The sequence below is a fragment of the Rhamphochromis sp. 'chilingali' genome (genome assembly GCF_963969265.1).
Source record: "Rhamphochromis sp. 'chilingali' genome assembly, chromosome: 8".
Classification (NCBI taxonomy): domain Eukaryota; kingdom Metazoa; phylum Chordata; class Actinopteri; order Cichliformes; family Cichlidae; genus Rhamphochromis; species Rhamphochromis sp. 'chilingali'.
Genome location: NC_137935.1, coordinates 38,996,182 through 39,016,094, shown reverse-complemented (window position 1 = coordinate 39,016,094; position 19,913 = coordinate 38,996,182). Strand labels below are relative to the sequence as shown.

The window sequence follows — 19,913 nt, the reverse complement described above, 5'->3', positions numbered from 1 at the left end:
GGTTCACCAATAGCTGCTGTGCTTTTTTGACCCAGTCGTGAGCTCCACCTATGTAAGAGCGTGCAAAATGACGAACTTAGTGCCTTATTCCTGTCAACCAGCCTTTCTTTAGGTACTTAATCACCTTCAGGAGGATTGCTCCTCCCTTGGCTAACCTGCCCATGAGACGCATGCTATCCCCGGTAAACCGTACTTATCAAAGTAAATACTTGATCCGGACCAGGCTGGCAGCTAAACATGAAGCAGTAAGGAGCTTCTGAGTATTGTGATTACAGACTAAATGGAGGACAATCATCTTAGTGGCATGGGCGTGACCTCTGTGCCCTATGAAAATGACGCATTGCACATAAGATATAAGTGCATGGAGGTGGTGACAGAGTTTTCAAAACTGCACAAAATTATAAAGACACAATGTTTTCTAAAGCAGTTGTGTTTATTAAGATGATCGCATAAAAGAGTCGTATTGTTCCCAAAATGTGACGTGACAGAAAAAAAGAAGCATATCCTTTGAACACTCAAACACGAACCTTGTTTGTGACCTGCTCGTCCATTCAGGAATGCAGTGTGTTGGTATGCATTTGGGGCAGTCGGCAAAGAATATAATACACTTTTTTTTTGTGAATACATCATTCAAAATGAATAAATCATGTTTAAAAATACCTTATGAAATGAATTCCACTTGCTTTCTAGCACTCGGTTAGTCTCTTAAAGAAAAATGTCACACTCCAATTCAGATGTTTGAGTGGCCTGAAATTCCTCCCTATTTGAGATAACACATTTCATCCAGTAGAGGGTATAGGTGCTCCAAGAGGAGCACTGCCACCAGGGGTTGCTGCCTTATTGGATACCACTGTCTTGCAATTCCACATGCCTTCGTAATCTGTTTGTACATTGTGTGTCTTCCCAAGAGACGAGCAGGGACAACTGGCACTTTGTGTGTCGTTTTTCTCTCCCTTGTTAACAGTTATACTGTTTTGCAAGAAAAAAAGCAGAAGTAAGAATAAGAAAGTTTCCTCTACCACCTTCATGCACTTTAAATTGACCTGGTAATCTGCAGTGCATCTGGTTGGGTTGGAAAGGTTTTTCCATTGTCAGGATGCCTTCCTAGAAAGTCAGGCATGAAATATGCTCCAACTTGAGGTGAAAGAGGGTTGACTTAATTAAAAGGCATTATTAGGGATCCAAAGGTTAAGTCTTAATGGAGATCTAGGCATGCTCATGGTTTAGCTGTCTTTATTACCAATCGAAAGATTTTCAAGAAGATTTTTATCAGGATTCAGCATTTTAGCACCGTGTTTCCAAATCAGATCAGAAATCAGATCGGGCAGAAGGAAGCGTGTTTAAATTTTTTATTTGTTTTAAATTCTGCCTACTCATTTTTTCAATTTTGGAAGCAGACTAACATGATATTTGTAAAAACCACAAAAACCAGAGCTTAATAATAATAATAATAATTTATACCTGAATGTTGGAACAAATAACGGAGAAGATATTGTAGCCACTTTAGAATCTGTAAAAATCAAACAAAGTCATACTAAAAACTAAACCTAAGGTAGATACACATGCTGGAGAACAAAAACAAATAGTAAGAATAATGAGGAGCTGGGAAACATTGATGCTAAAGGAATATGCACTCGTATTATGACTGGGAAACCAATGGTAAGTTTAATGTTAAGACCTTTAAAATACTATGAACACACACAAAGGTGCGGTGGTACATGTTCCATTCCAAATATCAGAACTTCTTACCCGATCTCTAAGTGTGATCCAGGAACCAGGGAGAAACTCATTTTGGCCCTTCTGTTTACTACACAAAACTCAAAACTAAGTAAAATTTCATTACTGCTGATGGCACATCAAGTTACCTGTCAGTCTCTTGTTTGACCAATAATTAGAAATAATACTTTACAATTATTGGTCAAACGGAACCATGGTCTCAGTAGTTGCCGACTCATCGTAGCTGCCTTACAGCGAACTGTAGACCACCCCGAAGTTCATGGTCTAGACTATATAAAGTGTATAAAAGTGTAAAGCAATGTATAACATTTTCACTGCTATAAGTCCTTAGTTTGCATTAATCGCAGTCTGCGGGTCTCAGTTTCTTACTCCTCCCAACTGAACTGCACAAACCTAGCTAGGCTGTTAAAAGTTTTAGCCAGCTAAGAGATGAAACATGTTACATTTAGACTGCACCCTATAACGCCCGTGACTGGCTAGCATGTTTCTACAATTGTAAAAAGTACATTTTGCACTCACTGTATTTTAACGTATTTGAATAATATCAACACTTTGCTGTTAATCAGGAAATGAAAAATGGATAAGACCTATTCACGGCTATTTAAATATTTTGCCAGTGTTAGTGTAATGAATCTAGCATTGGACTCTCCAGTTCTTAATGAATAAACTGTCATACAAAGTGAGAATGTAATAATATAATCGTGATTTTTAGGCCACTCAAACATAACGTCAGCTAGCATAATGTTAGCTTATAACGAGGTCTTGGTGTTGTTTAGCTGTCTTTTGTCAGTTGTCTGGAGATGGGAGGGTTGCATGTCTAGTCTGTTGACAAAAAGAACATTGGGAATAAATAAGCATATTTATGCATATTTTCATGTGCCAGAGCCCTGACTTCAGTTCAGGAGATGTACCTGACACAAGAAGGAAGAGGATTATATGGTGCTGGTGGCGTTGTCTCTTTCCTCTGCATTTGTGCTTCTTTGATGAAAGGGATCCGCTCTCAGAGGATGAAACATATATGTTCGTATCTTTAATCTGAAGGTGCAGGCATGAGTTTCAAATTCCCCAACCTCTGCATACGTGGCCAGTGTGCAGCCCGTGTCAGTTGGAAGGCAGATGTGCTTGTGTATTCAGATTGAGTTGGGGGAACATGGTGGCTTGTACAAACCACAAATCTGCTCTTATGTATTTTTAATGGATTAAATCTAAATTCATGAAACTGCATCATTTTGCAGGAAGATTTAATTACGTACAGTTGTGGGTACAGTTTCCTTTCTTTCTATTAAATAACATAAAGAATAATATTTTACTCTAAATTGAGCCAGTACAACTTTTTATTAATGTTAACCCTCAAAATTATTTATAAAAAATGTATAATGGCTGCTCCCATACAGGTCCACACTTGCCCTTCTTGCCAAAAAATCCGCTCATTTTCTGTCAGCAGCAAGTCCATCTGTGCTTTTTCTTTTAAAATTCTTTTGTTTGAGCATTTCTTTGAACGTGGTCAGTAAGTATTCTCAGTTTGCTTCATGTTGAGTCCTTAGACTTATTCACAAGAGGTCGACGAACATTTGGAGAGCACTGTTGCTCCAAACCTTTGCTAATTTATGACTGCACTTGGAGGATATGCAGCCTGGCTTTCATTGTGTTGCAATCTGCAGTGTTTCATTTGTATTACGCCACAAAAGTACACATTATTTGCATGCCTTAGCTTGGCATGGACTGTGATAGTAATTCTTGTTTTGTTTCACATTTCAGTTGCTTTAAAAGCACCGAAAGCTGAAACACAACATGACCTGGACTACTTTGTACGTCATTTCTAAAGAACGCGAGTTTCCAATTCGAAATGTTTTTGTCCGGTGTAAAAAGTAAATAATGCTGTCTACGTGTCTAATCCCAGAATTTATGTTAATGATAATTAGTTTTTACAGACGCTTTTATCCGAAGCCACTTTGAAATGCTAGAATCTTGTTTTATACAGGAGATTTAGCTTTGGTTTATATCGCTGCCAACCAGCTGTATGTTTGATCAAGGGACACAAACAGTTTAATGTCCCCCTACCAGAGCTTTGAACCTAGCCTGTGTCCTTTTGGCCCAGTCCTCAAACCTCCCACTCTTCTAAGCATTGCCCACTGTGGGTAATCTGTGTGTAAGCGTTGTGCTCTTCTGGCCTCCTGTATGCGATTAATCATTTTTATGAAGGAGTAAAACAAAGACAACTTAAAACACCTTAGCATGTTCATTATCCTGCACTCAGCTAATGCACAGTGTCACCCTGTGCTTGTGACGCACGAATGGTAATCTGGTAGGAAGCTAAATGAGAACACCCCTGGACTGGCTCTATTCTTTGTATGGCAGATCTCTCTGCATGTGGATCGAATCAGAATTATCCACTAATTGACTATTTACAGGGCCCCAGAAAACCCCTAATGGACTTGATATTAAATCCCCCTTAGATATTTAAAGTGTCTTTTTGGAGGGGCTTGCCGAAAAACCAAGCCTTTCCTTTTTTACAAGAGGGCCAAGCTAAGCCCATCAGTGTGCTGAACGGGCCAGCCAAGCCCAGGCGGCTGTTAGATGGGATTATGGGACGACAGTAGAGAAGGGCAGTGCGACGTAGGGGAGAGGGGAGCGGATCTCCCCTCAATGACTTCCAGATGGACTGCAAGTCCCAGCTTCTCTGGCTGGAGATACATACTGGGCTTAGTTAACTTCTGCTCCATAAGGGGCTTAAACGTGGCTTCTTTATAATGAGATTGACTAAGTTTTTATGTGGAAACAGATAACATAAATTTCAATATGCCTGTCCTGCCTTGAAATGCACTATTAAAGCCTCTACTAAAAAACTATTAAGTGGAGTCACTGATCTTTGGTGTGACCCTCCATCGCTTTGTTGTTTTTGTTAAATGTAATTGACTTTAAGGGTTTGTAGGCCGAGATACAGTCATTAACTATTGCTTCTGCTCAATGTTATAGAAGCTCAAGTCGGTCAAGACTAGAATTGTTTTGTCTACTTACTTCAATGGGAAAAACTGTATAAGTGAAAATAATAGGACCAGAAATTATATTTCACCAATACTTGTGAAAATAACAGATGAATAAGCATCAATTACAACTGAAAATCTGAAGCTGTGCTGCAAACAGATAAAGCAAAGTGCATACATAATCTATAGTAGTCACAATTAGTAAAAACACTGGTACGGCCCTCTGGGATCACCCTGGCTGAATGAAGTTTGCTCTGAGAGCTACAGGAATGTCGGATTACTATTATCAGACAACTTACAGCTCAACATTTCAAGATAGCTGGCTGATGATTTGTTGATTGGAGTGTGAGCGCTCTATGATGAGAACATCCTTCATGTGAACTACATCAGCAGCTGAGAAAGAGATCGAGAAAGAGGTGCTGACAAGAACCAGGACCTGGCCATCAGCATAACTCATGATCTAACGAGAGCTGCATGTGAGGCAAAGCAGTGCCCTCCACGCTGATACACGCATCCTGCTGTCTCTACATTCCTTTCAACAGATTGACTTTTGATTGCAGGACACTTTGACATTTACTGATTATTACCCAAGTGGACACTTGTACTATAAGTACATATTTTGGTTTCGGTTAGACAATGCCGCAAGTGTCAAGTAGTGGTCTTTATGTTTTATAAATCAGTGGCGTTCAGTGTCAAACCAGTGAGAATTTTCTGGCCCAAAAGGTATAAAAACACTTTTGAGGTTCTTAAAATGAAATCAAGCTGAAGCTGCTCAAAAGCCTTTTAGCAACAAGCTTGTGTACAGAGGAGGGTTTCACTTAAACACCAAGCTTGACATGTTATACCGCAGCCATAGAGTATAGTGCATATTGTGAAAGGGTTTTTTGCAACATCAAAATCTCTAAACTGCAACCAAGATTATCAAACTACTTTGATTTAATGTCTCTTTAAAAATCTCAATGATGTTGAGCAGAATGAGTATTTAAAAGTTTTCAAATCTTTGCTATTTTTCTTTGAGCTCTGCATGTTTGCATGTGAGGAGTGAAAAAGGCCAATAACAGTAAAACTTGGACACTCTGCATCAGTCAAACCACAACCAACACAATGAATTATGCCCAACGCCAACATTTTTCAAATGTCAAATATTTGCTCAGTGAAATTTTGATTGACTCATCGTCATAGACCATAAACTGTCGTTAGGCAGCAAAATCATCTGGAATGCTATTTATGGGACTTGGCATTATTTATCATCAGCTTTTAATAGCTTTAAATATAAATTCTGAACATTTTTCCTCATAATAATAAGGAAATTGTAACGAAATGTCATTTAGTGTCTTTAAGTAATTATGTCAGACAGTTAGATTCATGAAAATGTTTATTTATCACATGTGCAAAAATGTCCAAATATTCAAAAATGTTATATTGAATTTACATGAAATAAAAGGACAATGTACAAACCTATATCATTTCGTACAAAGAAGCTTTCGTTGGCAATACAAGTTCCGATTTTTACTGAATGCAGTTCTACTGAGGACGTCCTGTTCCTTGTCCGCTCAGGCTGTTTTATGTTGTGCAGGGATTTTTTTCCTAGTAAGTAATCTGGGAGTCAGACTGGCGAGGCGCTGTCTTTTCTAGTACTCGTGCTGGCTTAACAACAGCTCTTTAAGCTCCCATCTGGTTCCTCCTGAGCACTCTTTGCTGCTCAGTGTGATTTCGAGTCTTCACTTTGGAGCCAAACGTTGACGACCCACCACAGTGCCGTGGCTGAATCTTATACTCGCAACATTTTTTCGTAAGTGCCAGTATCACACGACAAACAAGCTGTAGAAACGTACATATTAACAATTGCCATCATGGTGGATTGTGGTACAGCTTTCACTTCATTTATGTATGTACAACAACATGGGGAAAGAGTGTCTTGCTAGCTTTCTAATGCCAGTGCACATGAGTTTATGACGTGAACTTGGATTTATCTTCCTTGTATTTTGATCAGTCTTATTTTACACTGGGTTTAATGCATTCTTGCTCTGCAGATAAAAGTGTAACAACTCTATTTTTGGCACATGTGCATAATTAAAACTCAAAACTAAAGAATAAAATTGCCCATTGTCATTTCTTTTGGTGAGCCAATCCCATGTACACCAATCTGCTGCTATAAGAAATACCGATCGACTCATCGTCACCCAACATGGAATGGACTGTTTGTCAAAATGAGAACAAAGTGCATGTTGGTGTAGTTCAAGTGTTCAACACACTGAAATCTCCACGATGAAGCAAAAAGCCAGAGGTGTACTCGAGATGACAGCACAGCTTTGACTCGATCGAGGTCACACACTTGAAGTTGTGCTACAATATGTACTTCTGTCTATCTAGCATTTGATTGGCTCGTGGTATACACAAAGACATACCACAGAAGTCATTAAAAAGACAGATTTGGGACATGACCAGATTGTTTTTGGGGTCTTTTTATGCATTTTATTGACATTAATTTTAAAAAAGCAATTACCAGCGACCGTTCTTTATTTTGGGACTGAAAAGCACTCGTGTCTCTCAGACTAAACAGGGCAGCTGTTAACTTCTGTTTATTTAATTTTCTTTGTCCTCCTGCTAAGTGTTTTTCTGCTAATGCTACCTTGATAGGACAAGACACTGACAACCGTAACACTTTTTGTACCCGTAGCGATGCCTCTGACATACCTCAAGTGTCATTGAAACCAATGATTTGCATTTGAGTGTGACCGAACCGCCCCACTCCACCTGATCACTGGCTTATAGCACATCTGACTAAGTAAAGAGCAGGTCTGTCACTGTTTGCCACCTACAGCATTGGATGGAATATTGATTCAGTATGAACACGTGGGTGTAAAGCAACATGACTGTAGTTCATTAGCATTGCTTGGCACTGACACCCCACAGTGGGATTCTGGAAACCTTCATATGAGAAAACTGATGTCTCCAGTGACTGACATTAGCTGTCAGTCCAGTTACTCCCTGTGCTACTCAGCCCAACTTGGTACTGATAAGCCTGCTCCCGGATGGATATTGTACCCTGTGCTGAATAGCTGGAGAAATCTCGGTGAGGTAGGAGTGGCGATCCTGGTTTCCTGTGGTACAGAGGTGGATGACCTGAACTATCTCTGGATCCCGGGAAAGATGGAGAGCTTGATGAAGAAGAGGTTGAAGGTGGTATCACAGGCAGACCTCGCTGGACTGCGGCCGAGTTGTAGACGCCCAAGTCAGCTTGTGGTCGTGACACCACCGATGATGCCGGGTGTGGCACCACAGGCGCGACCGTGGCTGAGTTGGTGAAGTGAGCAGTAAAAGGCTGGTAGGGTACGCCTTCCATGCCGTAGCGAGGGTACGGCTGCACTGTAGCCCACATATTACAATTAATTGAAGGAGAGTTGGTTAGGTCATCTGCGTCTGCCGCCCCGGATCCAGACTCTGTTTCCATACCGCCATACATACACGCCTCTCTAGAAGTGATTGCCTCAGTGCGATATGGATGAGAGAGTAAGGGTGATTCGTAAGAAGGAGGCGACCGAAAGTAATGCTCATCTGAGACTGCAGTTGATGTCTCCAGGTATGACCGTTTACATCCGAGCTCCAAGTGTCGCCCGTTATCTGCAACGTTGTTACAAAGAAAACTGCAGTTAATGGCAATTGCAGCCAATGGCGTCTGTGATGTTGCACACTTATCAGCAGAACATACCTCTGTGTTTGAAGCAGTGATAAAGAAGATTGGGATCTCTGCTTTGTGGGAAGTGAGTAGAAATGGGATCTTGGGAGTCTGGGTTAGACAAAGGAACCCCAGTATCATACTGGTAAGAGGACAGTACTTGAGGATGCCCCGCGAGAACTCCTGCTCCAAGTTTCCCCGCTAGGTGACTGTGCGTTGAAATGAGCCTTTGGCGAACCATGTTCTTTGAAATCACGGGATACTCTTTCCTGTAGGTGAGTAGAAGTGATAGAGTAGAAGTATATTTAGTTTGCCGTGTATACATACCCTCACTGACAGTTATAGTGTCCTAAATGGATTTATGAGATCAGCTTTACTTTCCTGGTTCCTTTTTCTGTAAACATACCCTTGAAGTCTTGAGACACGCAGATCTCCTTCTTCACTGCCTCGGAATCCTTTAGCAAATGGATTGTTTTCTATTTTCAGCTGAGTGATCTAGGAAAATGAGACCTTAATAAAGCTGTTATTCTGAAAAAGTCCCTGCTGATACTGGGCAAGAGCTTTTATAGTTACATTTCCATTTCATCAGTCTATAACTGTGAGCTCTGACCAAAACGGTCTGACTCTACCCTTTAAAAGCAAAAAGACTTCACATTATGTCTTCATACTTTAATTAGAATTAATTAATTGATAAAATGATTAATAATTCTAATCAATTTGTCTTAAAAACTCCCTGGAAAGCAAAATGCTGAAGCAAGAGTAGTGACAGGCAGGGCTGGACTGGCCATCGGGCATTTGCCCGGTGGGCCGCTCGTGATTTTTCATTTTTATGGGCCGATGGGGTTTTATTTCTTTTCTTTTTTTAACAGTATAAATGAATGGTGGTGGATTGGCCAGTTGGTCATGATCGACTCTGGGCTGGACAATTACAGCCGAGGAGGTCAAAGGAAAACAAAGGAACGCGATTTGTCCCGTACTACTTCAGCTAGAAAGTTGATCGGCTGATCGGCTTTTTTCTCTGCGCCGGAAAGAGGAAACCAGCACAGGTCACGCTAAACAACAGCAGCACGTTTAAGCTTGATCAGCTGTTGTTAGAATGTATTTAATATTAATTTCTAGCAACAGCTGATGTTTGCTGGAGCCACAGCTGTAAAGCTGCTGGTCATGATGTCGGTTTGTATATCTGGTGAGAGGGAAACATGAAGATGAAACCAGGAGATGTCCTTACTGAACCATCAGAGCTGAACAGGTGATGGAGAAACAGGTTTACCTTTTAGGTGACATGGATGAGTTGAAGTTATGAACTGTTTCTGAGAGACAAATAACACCAGGATCCTTTTCTAAGTAGCTGACAGCTGGTAACTGTGCAGGGGCGGATCTAGCAAAGTTTTGCCAGGGGGCCATGTAGGGCATTAACAGGGAGAGGGGGGCACAAAGAAATACTTTTCTTTCTTATTCTCATTTAAAATATCTCACTTTTATTAAATAATCATCTGAATCTTACAACCAAAGTTTTCATCTGATGTAAAATGTATAGAAATCAATTATTGTGTTCAGTAAATATTAAGTCTAATATACCCTAGTAAGTTATAGTATTCTTCCCTTTGGGAAGGTACCATCCGTGCAGTTTGCAATTCTGTTGAAGAAAGATGTTGAATCTATTTAATTACTGTAGAAAAATAATAGATTTCTGTGCATTTGTTTGATACGTGCATTAAGGCAAGGCAAGGCAAATTTATTTGTATAGCACAATTCAACAACAAGGTGATTCAAAGTGCTTTACAGAGACATTAGAAACAAGAACAAATAAAAAGCATGATTTAAAATTGATTAAAACAAGCAAACAAACAAACAAACTAACTAAACACACACATTTCACACCTGTTCGCGCGATCTGAACCCTTATCATAAGGGGAGCTACCAGTCCTTCTGTGGACGAGCTACTTTCTATTTTAAATTCCCTGAATTTAAAATACTCTCTAGACCCAGTCTAGACCCAGCTGGGGAGCTACCCAGAGCTCTAAACCCACTTAACAAACAAACAAACAAACAAAACAGTATATAAAATCAAAACAGATAAAATCAGAACAGTAGATAAAATCAGTAGTTAATGTAAGTTTTGAAATTTAAGCTTAAAGTGTGGATTTGGTGCTTTATTCAAATGCAGCTGAGAACAGGTGAGTCTTCAACCTGGATTTAAATAAACTGAGTGTTTCAGCTGATCTGAGGCTTTCTGGGAGTTTGTTCCAGATATAAGGAGCATAAAAGCTGAATGCAGCTTCTCCGTGTCTGGTTCTGACTCTGGGAACTGATAAAAGACCGGATCCAGATGACCTGAGGGATCTGGAAGGTTCATACTGGGTCAGGAGGTCACTGATGTATTTTGGTCCTAAACCATTCAGAGCTTTATAGACCAGCATCAGAACTTTAAAGTCTATCCTCTGACGGACAGGCAGCCAGTGTAAGGACCTCAGAGCTGGACTGATGTGGTCCACTGTTTTGGTCTTAGTGAGGACTCGAGCAGCAGAGTTCTGAATGAGCTGTAGTTGTCTGACTGGTTTTTTAGGTAGACCTGTAAAGATGCTGTTACAGTAATCAAGCCTACTAAAGATGAATGCATGGACTAGTTTTTCCAGGTCCTGTTGAGACATCAGATCTTTTATCCTTGATATATTCTTGAGGTGATAGTAAGCTGACTTTGTTATTGTCTTAATGTGTTTTTCTAAGTTTAGGTCTGCATCCATCACTACACCCAAATTTCTCGCCTGGTTTGTGGTTTTTAGATGTATAGATTGAAGTTCTCTGGTGACCTGTAATCGTTTTTCTTTGGCGCCAAAGACTATTACTTCAGTTTTGTTTTTGTTTAGCTGGAGAAAATTGTGGCACAACCAGTCATTAATTTCCTCAATGCATTTACCAAGAGCCTGTACAGGGCCTCGGTCTCCTGGTGACATTGTGATATATATTTGTGTGTCATCTGCATAGCTGTGATAGTTTATTTTGTTGTTCTTTATAATTAAAATCGGTTTTGTCAATTAAGCATCTTGAGGCAGAGGGTGGGGGAGTGGTTCCCTACTTTTCTTTCTTTTCTTTTTTTGCTGGGAGTATTAGTGAGGTATATGTAATTATAAATTAGGTTGTTTTTTATTTTTGCTAAGTACTGTTTAGAATACCAGAATAGGGAGGATGGTGTAGGTTTAAGTTTATTATAAAGGCTTTATGGCTTTTCCTATAATACCTGGTGGGCCGGTCACTAGTCAAAATGCCCGGGCTGATTTTTTGTCCCAGGTGACAGGGACTAGACAGAGATAACATATTTCTCCCATATTGGCTTCTCTTCACTGGCTAAATTCTTCTCATCACGTATAAGGTCTTGAATGATCAGGTCTCATCTTATCTAAAAACCTCATAGTATCTTATAACTATAATAGTCAGAGCACTCTCAGACTCCTGATTTACTCGTGGTTGCTGGTGCATTTAGAATGTAGAATAGGAGGCAGGTAGGTGTGTTCACACAGATAGGTCTAGGCCGTTGGGAGTCCCCCCCCCCCCAGTCTGATTTTACAGACGACTCACTGTCACCAAAAGAGTTTTAAAAATATGATCTTCTCAAACTATAAAGAAAAGGAAAATATTTAAATTAAGTGTCTCTATTTAAAAAAAAAATCATGATGTGATATTATAGTATATAGTATACAAGAAATTTGTTCACTATTTTTATTACAAATTATATCAGTAAGGAAGCTGACTAAATATTAACTGATAATTTGTGGCAAAGGGGTGGGATTAAATAAGTGTGTACAGAACGGCAGCTACATTGAAATGTATTGATTTTTTTGTATAGTATTTTATTTCTCTCTTATTTCCTTTCTAAATGTATATTGTTTACATGTCTGAACTAAAAATGACCAAAAATGACCAAAGTGCTTAAAGGAGGTTGATAATTGTCGGGGTTATCTCTGTAGTGTTGTTGTTCTTTGCCTTCCAACATAAAGTGCCTTGAGGCAATGTCTGTGGTGATTTGGTGTTATCTAAATACAGCTGATAAATGGAAAATTCAGTCACTATTCCTGTCAAGGTTATTCCTAGTGCTTCTGCAGTACTTCCATACTTCCTTCCTCTTGAAAATCACTTCCCGGGAATCCTGTTCTGACCACTTGCACCAATGTACAGTGAACATGTGCTACAGTTAAGGCTGGTGGTCCTGCTGATGTACTGCATTGAGACTCTTGATGTTTGCTCTTAGGGTTTTAGAAAGAGAACAGCAGTGAAGACCTTCGACATGAAAGTCAGCTCAGTTTGTCACAGAAGTCGTTTGGTGTGTTAACCAATTTTATCTCTTTAGTCCCTGCCCTTTGTACACATCGCCCGTCGCTACTACCGATTGGATGGTTTAGTGAGGTCCTCGGATCGGCCCCGCCGGGGTCGGTCACGGCCCTGGCGGAGCGCCGAGAAGACGATCAAACTTGACTATCTAGAGGAAGTAAAAGTCGTAACTTGAATCATATCTGTTATTAACCTCTGTCTCTCTTCCACAGCATGTCTTTTATCCTGTCTTCCTTCTCTCACCCCAACCGGTCGCAGCAGATGGCCCCGCCCCTCCCTGAGCCTGGTTCTGCCGGAGGTTTCTTCCTGTTAAAAGGGAGTTTTTCCTTCCCACTGTAGCCAAAGTGCTTGCTCATAGGGGGTCATATGATTGTTGGGTTTTTCTCTGTATCTATGAAGCGCCTTGAGGCGACTTTTGTTGTGATTTGGCGCTATATAAATAACATTGAATTGAATTGAATTGAATCTCCACAGAGAAACTGGAAGTTGCCTGAACAAGATTTGGGGAGTGATCAAAAATAGGAGGAAGCATGAAAACATCTTTAATTATTTATTATTGGTATTACCTTTATTTAACCAGGAAGTCCCACTGAGATAGACATAGAAACTAAAAACATGAAGTTGCGTGGTTATGGTTGTTTTTTGTTTGATTTTTGCTTTATGTGGTCAGGGTTATGGTGCTTTTCTTCACATTTAGATAAAACACTTAATACCCTTTGAGCACTTAAGACTATTCTAAACCAAATGCTAATTATTATAGCATACATCCGAGACATACCTTGTGGTTTTGATAAGAGGTTACGGAGATGAAGGCTGTCTCGTGAAAGACATGGGTGCAGTAAGCAGTGTTCTTTGATCCAAAGGCATTGTTCTCATCAGCTTTGACTATGTGTAGCCTGGGCTGGTACTTGTGCATGGAGTTCAAGATGATCTAGCAAGAAAAAGAAGGCATTTATTTTCAAAATTACTGAGCATACCTGATGTGAATGGTGACTAGAGGACACACACATCAATCAGCTACAGTACAGCATTAAAACCACAGACTCCACATCATACCACAGAAACGTCTCAAAACAGTTCAACACAACTAAGCCAGTGACCCAGCTTTCAAACTTCCTAGATGATCCAGTCGAGCATTTGTGAAGTATGGACAACAAACTGGATTCATGGAGATCCCACTCTGCAACTCACAAGACAAAACGATGCAATATCCCTGTGCACAGTGCTTTTGGAGGGCTAAAGGATGAATCCATGTAGATCAACTCAGCTTGTTTGGAAAGGCTGAACTTAAAGAATGAATCAACATAAAAATGTTTTTAGTCTGTGATAACCAGGCTTTAAAATCGGCCATGTAGAATCTTCAGTTAATGAGCAATTAAAGGTGATAAATGCAAATTAATGCATATTACTCTTGAACAATTAATAATTTCCAGTGACAGCATGACAGCTTCCACTGCCCACCCTCAACACATCAACTTGTCCTTATCCCTGTGTGCGTAAAATAAAGTGGTGTTTGCTGTATTTCATCATCTTGCTAGCGCTGCATAAGAGAAAGAAGCAGAAGTTATTTCATTTTAAAAGCAGAAACTTATAAAAGAGGGCAGTAATTTCAAATAATTATCAGCAAATATACAAAGCGTTCCTCTGCAGTTTGTCACAAATATGGCTGTTAGCTAATGTGTGGTTGCTATATTTCCCAGAAAGATAAAAAATGTTACTGTCATAATAAGAGATGGAGAAAGAAATACCAAAGAGAGGACAGGAGGAAGCTTAGAGAGTAACGTTTAAATCTTAAATATAATTTCCTTATTAATTTTAGAGTTTATAAATCAGATGTTTTGCTTAATTATGTTTTGGTGAAACAAAATGAAAAACAAACACACTGATTTGTGTTGCTGAAAATAAGAAAACATAACACTGTACCCGGGGTTTAGTTAAAGTTTAGTGGAGGCTAAAACGGTGGGTTTGCAGTACTGTGGGGAAAATCTGCAGTAATGCAGTATGTTGAAGTGATACAGAGCAGGTTGTGGTATTCATGGTCGATGATTAGATTCTGAATTCTTCCTTTTATATTAGCTTCATAGTGTCAGAGGTTGAAAATCTGAGGTAATCCAGAGCAGCAGCACATGTCAACTGATTTTGGAGCTCAGAAAAAGTTATTATGTGACTTGTTTTTGAGCAATGGAAAATAATAAAATTGATAATAGATATCATTTATGATTAACCACATTTTTTAAGTTCAGTGAAGTTTAGTTTCACTGGCCACAATCAGGCTCGATTACTGCCAGACCTGTTAAACCAGTAGATAGACGAGTCTGACAAAGCGAAGGAGGCTTGTGCCTCAATCTAAGGGAACAGCTGAGAAGACAAGGTCACTGACATCTGTCAGCCTGAACAGAGTCACAGAGTCATTTCCAAGGCTTTGGGATTCCAGCAAATCACAGTGAGAATCATTTCTCCACACATGGAGAAAACTGGAAGTGCTGGTGAACCTTCCCATGAGTGGCTGGCCTGCCATGGGCACATCTAAAGAACTGCAAGCCTCACTCGCCTCAGTTATGGTCAGAGTTTATGATTCAACAGTAAGAAAGAGACTGGACAGAAAGGGTGTCCATGGTAGAGTTCAAAGGAGAAAACCACTGCTGACCAAAAAGAACATCAAAGCTCATCTCACATCTGCCAAAAAACATCTTGATGATCCCCGAAAATATTCTGTGGACTTAAATCCATTTGAGATACTTTGGTATAATCTTAAACATACTGTTCATGCTTGAAACGCTACAAGTGTAGTTGAATTAAAACAATTCTGCAAAGCAGAACCACACATTCATCTGAAAGACTCATTGCAGTTCTTGCTGCCAAGGGTGGCACAACCAGTTATTAGGTTTTTCAAAATGGGCCAGGAAGGTTTGACTAACTCGTTTCCCTTTATACATTAAATCATCACAACTGCATTTTGTATTTGCTCAGCTCCCCCTATTAAAAAACGTTTGATGATTTGAAACATTTAAATGTGACAAATATGCAAAAAAGTAAGAAATCGAGCAGGGGAAAATACTTTATCACTGCACTGGAAGATTACCAATAATCTTAGTGTTATGGTAAATGAACTGGAATGTATGCAGCGCCTTTCTAATCAAGTTAATCTAGTTTTAACAACAGGTAGAACTTATCTCACAGCATGAACACTGACACCAAATAATCATAATTACTGTTTTTGCTGCAGATGGTCTCCGTGCCACTGACACTGTGTGTCTGTGTGTGTGTGGGGGGGTGCTGTGTTCACTAAAAAATATGAAATCATTTTGAATTAGACGGCTGGAAAAGTAAGTGCTGTAGGGACATTTTGCAAATAAACAGTTTACCTGTGACACGACTGGCTATAAAAATGGGAAGCAGTTCGTCGCCATCTCCAAAAAACGTCAAATTGTGGAACAATTTTGTAACAATTTCTGTTTTTAGCGTAAGATATAGTTCCATTCAGACACTGTCCTTTTCAGAAGAGGCTTTGCATATTTCAGCAAGACAATTCTAAACTGCATACTCCATCTATTACAACAGAAATAGATGAAAACAATTGGATCAACCCAAAATGAAAAATATCACAGAGGAAATCAGAGACTGTTGAGCAGTCACAATCCTCTCTCCTCTTTTCCCAGAAGATTTTTTGGACTCTTGTTCAGAGGTTATGCTACACAGTTGTAAATATTGCCCTGTTACTTGCATTAAAATGACCTTATTTCTTTCTTAAAATGGTAATTTTTTTCATTTTGGACATTTATTATGTTTTTGTGCAAATCAATGCAACTCTCACTTATGTCTTCCTGTAAATATGAAACAATGAATTCCAGACTGTGTGATGTCAGTGTGTAGCAGTTTTAAAACAGACCTTTTTAAAATGTTAACAACCTTTCTGGCTGAATGCCCTGCAGGCCAACGTCTCCCATGTGCACACTATGCTCGTTAAAGTACCAAACATTTCCCTCTGAATCTCATCTTAAACTGAACCCTTTAGTTGTAACATGATTAACGCGTTGAGTGAGATCTTGATGTTTCATTTCCATCACAGGTGAGTGTTGCTATGTGCCAGTATATAGCAGGTGGCATGTGTGTAGTGTTTACATTGTTAGGTATCTGCAGGTCAGCTCAATAGCATCACTCTTCTCCCAGTGCTGTGCCCAGTGAAGCGTTAGCAACAGTAGGGCAGGGTCAGCGCTAGTCCAGCTCTGTCAGGGCTGATAATCGTCAAGCTATGCACCTCGACTCCCTCCTTCTTTTGCCAGACACTCTCCTGAGGAGTCTTCACCTCCAGGGAACTCCCAAAGAGAATCAAAGGTTGAAGAGGGCATGGGGAGCTAGGCACAGGTTCAACAGTGACCAGCCCCTCGCTCACTTGCTTCTGTTGCTGAGGCAGGGTGGAGACAGAGATAAAGCTATTGGCTGGTTCAATGGAGGCTCTCTGTTGACCTTTGTCTGCTCTGCTGTCTGGCTGCTGTTTGGGGGTGATACTGGAGACTCTTGGGTGACTGAAAGCACCGATCAGGGAAGCCCTCTTAGATCAGTGAAGAGTTAAAGAAATTGCTTTCATCTCAGCTGATTAAAAATGGGGATTACTGACTTTGATTGAGATGAGTCCTGAAAAGGCAGTGAGTTATTTTCTGTAGTAAAGTAAATGATTTCATTGGCCATATTACAGCCAGTGAAATCATTTTAAAATGTTTCTTTCCATTATTACAACAATGGGTCGGATGGTGTTTGGTGAGATCTGGATTCCTACGAAACTCAGAGTTAACCCTTAAATATATCATTTACTATTATTGTTAACACATCTATATATTTTTAAATGAACTGTTGAAAAGCACTTGGGCTAGTTATAGATGCACCACAGTTTTGTTGTTGTTGAGGTTTTAAAGGTGCATAAGTGACAGATTAATGTCTGTACACATAACACAATGATAAACGGACTTGTCCTTTTATAATACTTTCCTACACATATACATATTTTTCTTCATGAGTGTTTTCTATCCAACATTTACACACGTTCATACTCTGATGGATACACTGAAGAGCAACTTATTCATTTCTTAAAAGCATCTTTTGGCTAACAGCAGCTAATCCTGAGTAGCTAGCGTCTGTTTGCTGGCAAGAACGAGCAGATAGTTTCTTCTGGTGATGTAGAACAGGTTGCATTGCCAAAAGCGAATAGCAGTTGAATTAACGTCTGTAACTGACTGTGATGTCACCAAGTATTTAGTTTTTTAGGCATGAATTACAAAAAGAGAAGCTGTGACCTGTGTTGACACCTGACTCGTGATGAATTATAACTGGTTAAAGCACTTTGACTGAATCAGAAGCAAAGTGGGGCCAGAGCCACTGAGTTAGCAGCTTTTTCCTTTGTGCTATTTTTATTTTAAGTTAAGGAATATTTCCGTTTTACCTTAAATGCTTCTCTGTGCACACATGCTCCTGCAAAAGGTGGAAGATGTACAAAATCAAGCCCATCCCTGTTTTAAAAACATTCTAGGACCTCTTTAGCCTTTTCCACAGGTCACTGGAGCACAGGTGCTACATCTTCAGTGTGATACCTTATTTCTAAACTCTGGTTCCAGCCCTGGATAAAACACAACATAAAATATTGAGAATATCAAACATTTAGATGCTGTTTTTGACCACTAAATAGACTCTAATTACATTATTATATTATCTCATGAATTTCCAATGTGAGAATTTTTCTATCACAATTCATTTACTACTACTAAACTTATTGATGCCACACTAAACAGCCTATGAACAGTGAGAGCTATGGTCAAAAGTATTATTTTCACATTATACAAAGAGCATAATCAGGAGTTCTGTCGCTCTACTTCAAGAGGCACTGTTTCACTGCACACCTCCTGGTCTGCGCGTCATTTGGGCCCTGCCTGGCCTCTAACTTGCTCTGTCCTCATTACTCGCCCTTATCACTAGCAAGGCACTCAACTCAATCTGACAGCAGGCCCCGCCACTGATCTGAGAGGTTATGAACCTAATGAGCCCGCCCATTGATGGGATGGCTTCAGACAAGCTATCCCAGGATCCCCCTGGGGAGTGCTGCCACAGTCGCACTCTTCACCTCCCTCTGCAGTTCTCTCTCTTACACACTTCATCTCTTCATTCCATCTTTCCATCATGAATCAGCCTGTGAAAAACAGCACGATGATATTGCTGCTCACATATCTATCAGTCCGATATTCAGTTCAATTCAGCTTTATTTACACAGCGCCAAATCACAACAACAGTCGCCTCAAGGTGCTTTATACTGTAAGGCAGACCCTACAATAATACATACAGAGAAAACCCCAACAATTATATGGCCCCTATGAGCAAGGACTTTGGCGACAGTGGGAAGGAAGAACTCCCTTTTAACAGGAAGAAACCTCAGCATAAACACAAACATTTTCTAAACATAACCAGGTTTTGGTGCATAAATCTCACCGAGATCTGGGCTTGACATCAGCCCACGTTCGTTAAAATCCAGCTTTCAGCTGCTTATCCAGGTCCAGGTTGCCATTGTTGGAATTTAAGCAATGATGCTCAGGCCTCCCTCTCCCCTACACCTCCCCAACAGCTCTTCTGGCAGGGCACCAAGGTGCTCATTGGCTCAGTGATATTATCTCTCCAGAGTGCCCTGGGCCTAACCCTGGACTTCCTCCCATATCAACAATCCTGAAACACCCAGGAGCCATACAGGATGTTGACCCCGTTTGACATGGAGGAATATTAGCAACAGAACCACATCATCAGCAAAATACAGAGAGGGGATTCTGAGACCACTTAAACTGACACGCCATAGTTGCACCTATAGTTTATAATAGCTATCCAAATAATGTTTACAGATACATTAAATAGAGGTAGAATGAATAATGAGAGGCAGAGCCTTCAGTTTTCAGGCCCCTCTTCTGTGGAACCAGCTTCCAGCTTGGATTCGGGAAACAGACACTATCTCTACTTTTAAGATTAGGCTTCAAACTTTCCTTTTTGCTGAAGCATATAGTTAGGGCTGGACCAGGTGACCCTGAATCCTCCCTTAGTTATGCTGCAATAGGTGTAGGCTGCCGGAGGCTTCACATGGCGCACTGCGCGTTTGTCCTTCTCGCACCTCTTTTCACTCACCATATATTTATACACGAGTACTTCCACAGTGTGTC

At 40.1% G+C, this 19,913-nt stretch overlaps 1 protein-coding gene across 2 annotated transcripts in view; it reads right to left on the bottom strand.

The window, feature by feature from the left end:
• Window positions 1–6,110: 6,110 nt before the first annotated feature.
• The window catches only part of tbx4 (T-box transcription factor 4), a 36,530-nt gene continuing 22,727 nt past the window's right edge, over window positions 6,111–19,913 (bottom strand). For both annotated transcript variants that reach the window (XM_080889495.1, XM_080889494.1), the window contains exons 6-9: window positions 13,505–13,657; window positions 8,807–8,895; window positions 8,434–8,669; window positions 6,111–8,345 (exon numbers count right to left, since the gene is read on the bottom strand). In XM_080889495.1, the coding sequence (XP_080745621.1) occupies window positions 7,690–8,345; window positions 8,434–8,669; window positions 8,807–8,895; window positions 13,505–13,657 (1,134 nt within the window). In that variant the 3' untranslated portion in view covers window positions 6,111–7,689. The remainder of the gene's footprint in view (window positions 8,346–8,433; window positions 8,670–8,806; window positions 8,896–13,504; window positions 13,658–19,913) is intronic.